Here is an 8,384-nt window from a genome sequence, read left to right as displayed (position 1 = left end):
TATCTATTTCGATAAATAAAAGAATTAAATAATTTATTTAAAAAAATTCCAATTCATGTTATATAAATTAGTCTTATATTATTTTATATTTATATAACTATCTTACAATTATACTTATATTGAATTGACGTACCGAAATTTCATTTTTGTTTAACTAATTTAACTGTTATTTTCTTAAGAGCAAAGTAATAAAAAAGTTAAGACAATTAAATATTATGTTCAAGAATAAATTAAGTTTTTTTCCTTCTAATTTTACTTATTAAACATATTCGTTTGAAATATCCATAACGATCTTTCTTAAAGCGCATCAAAATGCTTCAGAGTGGATAATTTTATTATTATTGTTTTTTTTTTGTGACTTATTATTATTGTTATTGAAATTAATAATTGTTTTTGTCAAACCGAAAGAAGAGAAAAGTTTATTAAAAGAAAACTAGTAATATTTGGTTTTGGATTTTGAGTAACAGTATATATAATACACACTAGCAAGAAAATTGAACCCCCCCCCCCCCCCCCCAAAATGTTTCTTTCCTTAGTTGAGAACATTAAGATAATTATTTGTGTATAACGGATCATCTAATTTGGAAATCATATTTTTACACGCTATTCTTGGTTGTCGATATCAAACAACAAATAATTGATAATTGGTTCTAATAGTCGATAGCTACCAAGTGCAGAGAGCTTATATTTTTTCCCCTCTTATTAATCTATTTATTTATTTATTTATTTATGTTGGGGGGATCCAAAGATTACCCAATACTCATGAGGTTCATATAAGAAAATCAATTGGCTGCTTGCCAAGTACTCAGCAAATTAATCAGAGTCAGTGATATAACAACAAAGTCAACGTCATTACCACTCCTAAATTCAAAGTTTTTGGTGGATTTCCAATAAAAAAGCCGGTCTATATTTGTAAACTAGTACTATAGATTTTTTGATAATTCAATAATAATGAGTTAGTAGTCCAAGGAGTTAAACTGTGATTTCCATTATCTATCTGCACTACATTGAAGCCTCAACCACCTATTTTTCACACCATTGTTCTTTCTTGTACCATGACGGCAGCACCCTTCATTTTCTTCCCACTCCATCTTTTAATGTATCCCAGTGATGAACATAGTTGTAGATTCACAACATGAAAATGTTATGATCCTAACCCAAAAATAATCTTTTATTCTGTTCATCCAATAGCAATGGACTTTGGCATATAGACTGCACATCCTAGTTCATCTCCTTGAACGTGCCAGGTTGAAATTTCATCTCTAATGATTTCATAGCCAATTCAAGTCGTTCTTGGTCCTGTAACAAAATTTAGAAAGGTCTATATTCAACATCTATATTTGTTTCTTACAAAGATTCTAATATATGCTTTTGAAGATGTAATGAAATTGGCGTTAAGCCAAATACTTCTAATGATATAACAATACATGATTAGATGTCTACGTAAAATTCTTTCACACGGGAAAAGTATACAACTCAAAATTCATTCTCTTTTTTGGTGGATGAAAAGAACATGGAAGTGTCTTTGTACCTTTCCATTGAGACTTACTACAAGAGATCCATATCTGGTTGTACGGTAACATCCTTCATGTTGCAAAGGCAAAACATGGTTAGATATAGAAAGAAGTTATGCATAATGAGTCATATGAAGCCAAATATCTCAACATTTCATAAATGTCATACCTATATGAAGGTCTGGAAATTCAAGACAAAGCTTTGATAGAGGTTGAGCGATTTCAACCTGCAGTTTTGGATATCGCAATATCAGATTCATGGGACATTGCTACTTCAAGCTTAATGAAATGAAATTAGAAACATACATCTGAAAGATTTGTCATCACTTGCTTTGATACATAAGGTTCCAGTAATGTTAGCAGATCATTCGATTCTGTTAATTCAATCAAACAGTTCCATTCCTTTTCCAGCTCCGAAACATTCGTCGCAGTAAGAACTATTACATTTTGGCACTTGATCTGCAAGAAATGGAGATTATTTCAAGCCATTTTAAATTAGTATTCCATCGAGTTTTTTCATTATATAAATGTCAAAAGTGAAAACAAATAAATACAAATAAAAGCATTTATCAGTTTTCCCTAGGTCTAAAATAGAACTTCAGGCAAATGACATTACATACCAAGGGAACGGACAACTTGTCATGATGCAGTAGTTCAGTTATGCCCTCTGGCAATTGAGCCATCTGAAAGGGGAAAGTAAAAATATAAATCAATACAGAGCAAATTTCATACTACAACTGTCATCACTCATCAAATAGAAGTGAATCGCTTTTCCACTTAGTTTTACCTCGTTCCGGTCACCAATACACTGATCACCAATAATATGCCGTAGATATTCTTCAAATTCTTCATCCGGAGCCTATGTCAAGAAAATCACCAACCAATATGGAGTTACTATGATAAACCCGAAGCAGTTATGATGCAGCTATGCTTGTATACCCACATACAGGCCTTTTTCCATCATATTTGCCAAAACTTTAACAAAAGCGGAACTTCATTTTTCAAGAATTCGTACTAGTTAAGGACCAATACGATATGTGGGGTGGATACATGACATGAAGAAAACATCTTAGTAACGTCAAGCCGAAAACCATATGCTCAAATAAGGACAGAAGCAATGTACCAAACGAACACCAAAAGCTTTTGCAATGCCTGCTATGGTAACATCAGAGTGCAGTGGACCTACACCTCCATATATAAAAACCTACAAGAAGTAGGCCCAATAAATAACCAGATCAGATTGCTACCATTTCATCATCAAGAAATCAAATACTTGTAACTCTGTGTGCTGTAGTTTAATACCATATCACTTGATTTCTTTTGTTCAACTTCCTCGGCCACTGAATCTATCTGGTACAAAAGGATATGTCGTAAACCCCATCAAAGTATAATATTAATGTACATGTGCTTCGTTATCCGAAGATTCATAGGAACATCTTCGGGCTCTGATGGAATGCAACTTAATATACATAAAAGTATCACAGATATAGAAACGAACTCACATTGCTGTGTACAACAGAAAGTCGCAACACAGACCAACCAACAGAATGCAGCTTTCTACACAAATTAGGTCCCAACTGATCCTCAACAGTGCCAAACCTGAGCTATGGAACAGAGTAAACAAATGGAGAACATCATCAAAATAGTTGGAAAAAGGATTATAAGAAAATAAGAATTGCACTGCAAAGCATAGTACTTACAGAAACTCATCTCCCACAGCAATGACCGAAGCTGTGAGCATACTGTTTTTATGCAAATCTAGGCTACTCAAGCCATTGCTATCAACAGGACGTTGTCCACAATTAGAAGAAGATAACCTTTTAGCCCTCCCTGCCCTCTCTAATCTTCCATCAGCAAGCAAATATGCTGGTTTAAATTTATCGGATGAATCACTGATGGATAATAATGAATTGGGAACAGTGTCATATATGCTCCCAATCGAAGTATAACTGCACAACCAAAAAACGTAATAGTCACACCAAATTTCTATGAATGAACATAAACAACTTAATGTGAATATGGTGGACCAGTTAGTTTATTTAGTTTCCTTAGGTCAAAGATCGAGCAAATTTATGAAACCATCTAATTATTCTCCATGTTGCTAATATGGGGGAAAGCGGGTTAAACAAAAAGGAAAAACTATGGAACACGGGTATATCAAATCCAACAAAGAAGGTCCAGCACATATACTGAATATTACCCTTGATCATAAAGGCTGCAATAGTTCACCTTGCAAGTTAAAAGGAAGGCCCATACATCTCTACATAAAAATACAAGGCAAGTCAATATCATAATGAAAGTAATATTATGACATTCTAAGAGCATCTACATAAACAATAAAGGAAAAGAACAAACAATATAAATTTCCAAGTGATAGTGCCAATAGTTAATGCAAAAGTTGACGGAAGGTAATCAAATCATTTCCCTGATGTATCAAGCTACTTTAGAAGATGAATGATGACAGTTGTCAAAAATCTTCAGGATTCAGGAAAACATAGTTAAAATTAAAAAACTAACTGAGATTTAAAAATAAATAAATAAATACCCCTTGAAAAGTTCTGAATACTGAAAAGAAGGAAAATTATATAAAACAACTATTAAACTATGGCAACAAGCAAGTTTTCTTCCACCAAGTGGGATGAACTACATTGATTAAGCAACAGCATTAAAGATTTATGAAAAATTACATACTAGGCAAGAATTGACTAGAAATATTGTATGGCTGTATCCAAAAGGGAAAAGCTTAGATATGTAGATGAAAATGAGTGCTCAAAAAGAAGTTTGGAAATAGCTAAGACCTAAGAAGTGGTCCACCTATACTATAAGTGGTACTACTGCCCAAACAACCAATAGCCACAAAGTTTCATATCTAACTTCTATCTCCAGTACTACTGTTTCAGGAACAAATGCATTTCAGCCACCACTAATAAAATAAGTATGTGAAGGTAGACACTTTCAGTGTGAATTTTATGATTAAATGAAAGGATTATTGGATAAGATGATAAGTTCGCACCAATCACACATGTGGCTATAAGAGAACCATGTTTTTCAGATCATTATTGTGTTCACTAATCCCAAATTGAAAGAAACTAAGCAGTAAAGAGAAACACTTTATAACAAAGGATCAAACCTGTATGACCAATCTAAAATGGGATTCACTCTCATAAAAGCTGGCCACCCAGGTGAACTAGGGGAGAATTGTTCCTGGCCAACCTGAAAGATTAGAGGGCACATATAAATAGAATATTCAATATTCCTATTTTCAGAAACCATGCTAATCAAATGTTAGTTTAAAGCATAAAAGATGCATTTTGGGATTAATGGTATCACTGACAATGTTACTCGACTACTGCATTGGGAACGTTTTGAAGCTTTAACGACATGTAATGTAATAAGCTACATTTAGAACATTGAAACTTACTGATTATGTAACTAATTTTTTCCTCATAACGTATATCTATGATAAGTATAGACATCGCTTTTGATTAAGGATTGTATATGCAAATTTTTCTCTTTTGTAAATTGCTTCTAGATTTTGCTTTTAAAAAGTGTAAAGCATCTGAGTAAAATCTTATGACATAGAATAACAGAATGGGCTTTCATGTTTAGGAGTCAATAAATCAGAGAAGAAAAAAAACAAGACAATTGAAAAAGGCCCTCTCATGGTGAAACAATAGGAATACCGCTGTAGGGTCTCCAATTCGAACTCCAAGGAAAATTGCTCGAATTGGCTTCTCCTTTAGCAAAGCCTCCAAACCAGATTTAAAATCTGTGCAAATGGTGTCAATTTGCAAACCATAGCTGCTCAAGAACAAATTATCAGAAAGAAGAAAATATCTCTTTTCCATGTTATCTACACTGCAATTACAATTCAAAGAATAATCAAAAGTATACGGAAGAGAAAGCTTCACTAACGTGGCAGCTGTATCATAAGTGAATGAGTTAATTTCTGGGAAAGCACTAGGAGTCTCAAAATATATTGTTCTAATTGGAAAATCTTTCAGATCCCCATTGGCACTATTTTGTCCCTCTTTATGCAAAAAATAGCCCGCCCTAAGTAGATGTAACAAAACCTGCATGTCAAAGCTTATTGTCACATTAACAAGCTCATGAATACTGATGGATGATTAAAAAAAAGGACTAAAATACACATGTTAAAACTTACCGTTGAATCCTTTCCACCATTGAAACTGAAAGCAACCTCTTCAATGCTGTATGAAGAAACACATTAATACATGCAGACACCAGTAAAATTACAATGATGAGATTGGACATTAAGATCATCATTTTCTTTTATAGTTCAATACAGGCATGACTGATAAATCTCTTTGACTAACATAGTCCTAGCTAAACCTTGTCCGCACACCATCAGCCATTGGTTACATTTTCATTAACACGGAAATTCCGGTGACTATCTTCAGGCAGCCAATCATTTCCAAAAAGGACAATACAACCGACGAAGGAAATTCAATATTACCCAAGAATTTCGACAAAATAGATCCAACATCAAACATCCATCCACATTGAGTGTATATTCATCTTTCTAGTTAAAACAACTACAAGTATCAATTCCACAATACATGACATTCTTTTCCTCTTCCAATTTACACAAACCAACCAAACAGGGACAAAACGAATCCAGTTTCTTATAAATAAAATCCGATCCCAGACTCAAATCAAGCTCTCTAAGTCTAGGATAACAACCACCCAATAAATCAGCAAATCCCAGCTCATAGTCATAGAAATACTTACGAATACAAAGCCAAAGCTCTCTGAATAACATAGGTGGCGTTGTTATACTTGGTTTGAAGCCTTCTATCGCTACACTCCCTGATTGCTCTGTCGATCTCCATGGTGACCCGCAAACACAGAAACCTGAGAAAAGAAGGGAAACAGAACAATTGAACACAAAAATTACAGCAAATGAGACTCCAAAAAGATTACAAGTTGAAGCTGTTTGGTGAAAAGCAAACCAGGGTTTTCGTCAAAAAGAGATCTCTCTTCCTTTCTTTCTTTTTCCCGCAAGTTCGAGATCAGCCTGCGGGGGAAGCTGAGGTGTCAATGAAAAGCAGTGCTCTTCGTTCTTGTGATTGAGAATTGAGAAGTGAAGAATGATTATCCCCTTTTGGAATTTGGAATCAAAAGGGGTTTATGGGGAAAGAGATATTTTTTTTTTTCTCTTCTTTTCTTTCCCTTTTGGAATTATGAATTGGACATGGGAATTTGGATGGCGGAGGTTGTTTGTGTGAGCCACAAAACGAAAATTGAAATAACAAGAACGGTCCAACGTTTTGTTTTGTGCGCGAATTGTGATGTTATCATGTGTGTGCGGTTTTTGGGAATTTGAGCAAAGCACGTATGATATGAAATTAGGGAATATCCTTTTCAAGACATTCCAACTTTGAAGCAAATCATATATAAACTGCTCATAACTCAAGTCATCATTTGCACTTCTCACTTTCATTCTCTTTCACTAATCAATAATCATAACGGAGAGAGATTCCGGATATTTTCTGTTCAAATTCAATTTCCTTTCTTTTCCCTAATGGTTGGATTCAGTAACATATTTATACACTGAAAATGAAAATCCTATATTGTATTAGCTTCTCAACACATTGACATGTTTATTCATCGAGTCATTTTTTTGTTTCTTATTTTGCGTATTAATATCATTTGTAATTAACTAGAAAGTTGACTAATTAATAGTTACGAAATGACCATGTAATTATAGGGATAGTAGTATAGATATTGTGTCATTTTCTTTTAGAGAAAAGCTCTGCATACAATGACTTGTATGCTTTACAAGTTAATTAACGAATAAATCTCAAAAACGTAATGCAAGGTCTACGTTCTTCTTCTTCTTCATCTTCCTCTCCTTCTTCTTCTTTTCTTTCGTTTCTTGCCTTCTTTTTCTCCTTCTTCTTCTTACTGCACGTTCTTCTTCCTCTTCCTCTTCTTCTTTTCTTTCGCTTCTTGCTTTCTCTTTCTCGTTCTTCTTCTTCTTGTTGCACGTTCTTCTTCCTCTTTTTGTTCTTCTTCTTCATTTACGTGCTTTTCTCTCTGTTTTCTTTCTTCGTTATTCTCGATTTCCATTTTTTTTTACATCAAGCTCTGAAATCGTTTTTGAAGAAGAAGAAGCATAAGGTGCACTTCAACGAATTTTGGGTGTATTTCTTAAATCATTTGGGTGTATTTTTGTAATCCTTTAGGTGTATTTCTGTAATCCTTTGGGTGTATTTCTATAATCGTTTGGGTGAATTCCTGTAACTGTTTAAGTGTGTTTCTGTAATCGTTTGGGTGTATTTCTGAAGTTCCAATATCTTCAAATTTGGCAAGAAAATTGTTTTCATAGAGGAAGAAGAAGAAGAGTCGTTCATAATGCATGGTGAGTAGTGCGCTTTGAAAACAGAAAGTTGTTGAATAACGTGCATTTTATTTACTCTTGAATATAGAAGTGTGTAATGCGTTAATTAAGTGTAATAGATGTGTTTTATTGGACTTGTAAGACTTGTAAACCAAAAAAATTTGTATGTGTAACACGTCTCTTTCTTTTAAAGTTTAGTGTAGTAATATAATTTATAATAATTTAATTTAAAAATATATGATATGTGTATAATTAATTAGAAAGTTGAATATTTAATTGTTACCAAATGACGATATAGATTATAGGTATAGAGTGGCATATATGTTGCAACGTAAATTACTACAGTCAATTTTCACTCCTGGTATATTAACTTTAAGACCTGATATAGTAAACTTTTTATTTTTTGAAAATAATTTATCAAAGTTAATTTTTGAAAGCAATTTCAGTGTGTATCCAAGTATTTTTGTCAATTAAATCTAATTAAATTAATCTAAATTATATAAAAA

General features: G+C 33.2%; 1 protein-coding gene across 1 annotated transcript; it reads right to left on the bottom strand.

Annotated features, from left to right (window-relative positions):
- Positions 1-774: 774 nt before the first annotated feature.
- On the bottom strand, positions 775-7,039 carry LOC130935407 (uncharacterized). Its single transcript, XM_057865143.1, has 17 exons — positions 6,488-7,039; positions 6,267-6,389; positions 5,680-5,725; positions 5,430-5,587; positions 5,198-5,315; positions 4,645-4,727; positions 3,715-3,774; positions 3,215-3,463; positions 3,017-3,113; positions 2,817-2,864; positions 2,638-2,718; positions 2,302-2,373; positions 2,135-2,197; positions 1,821-1,973; positions 1,684-1,741; positions 1,532-1,584; positions 775-1,299 (listed from the first exon to the last, which is right to left on the bottom strand). The coding sequence occupies exons 2-17, from the start codon at positions 6,365-6,367 to the stop codon at positions 1,222-1,224; spliced, it is 1,518 nt and encodes a 505-aa protein (XP_057721126.1). The 5' UTR covers positions 6,368-6,389; positions 6,488-7,039; the 3' UTR covers positions 775-1,221.
- Between the last annotated feature and the right edge of the window lie 1,345 nt (positions 7,040-8,384).

Source organism: Arachis stenosperma, chromosome 6 (assembly GCF_014773155.1).
Source record: "Arachis stenosperma cultivar V10309 chromosome 6, arast.V10309.gnm1.PFL2, whole genome shotgun sequence".
Taxonomy (NCBI): domain Eukaryota; kingdom Viridiplantae; phylum Streptophyta; class Magnoliopsida; order Fabales; family Fabaceae; genus Arachis; species Arachis stenosperma.
Note: the sequence above shows the minus strand (reverse complement) of the source record. Positions and strands in the feature narration are given on the sequence as shown.

Bases quoted from the DNA above. Each gene is read 5' to 3' on its own strand.
- LOC130935407 (XM_057865143.1), bottom strand. From the start codon at position 6,367: ATGGAGATCGACAGAGCAATCAGGGAGTGTAGCGATAGAAGGCTTCAA. The intron at 3,775-4,644 runs GTTTGATCCTTT...ATTTTTATGTAG, and splicing joins ATTTTAGATTGGTCATACAG to AGATGTATGGGCCTTCCTTT. The intron at 3,464-3,714 runs GTAATATTCAGT...TTGGTTGTGCAG, and splicing joins TGCAGCCTTTATGATCAAGG to TTATACTTCGATTGGGAGCA.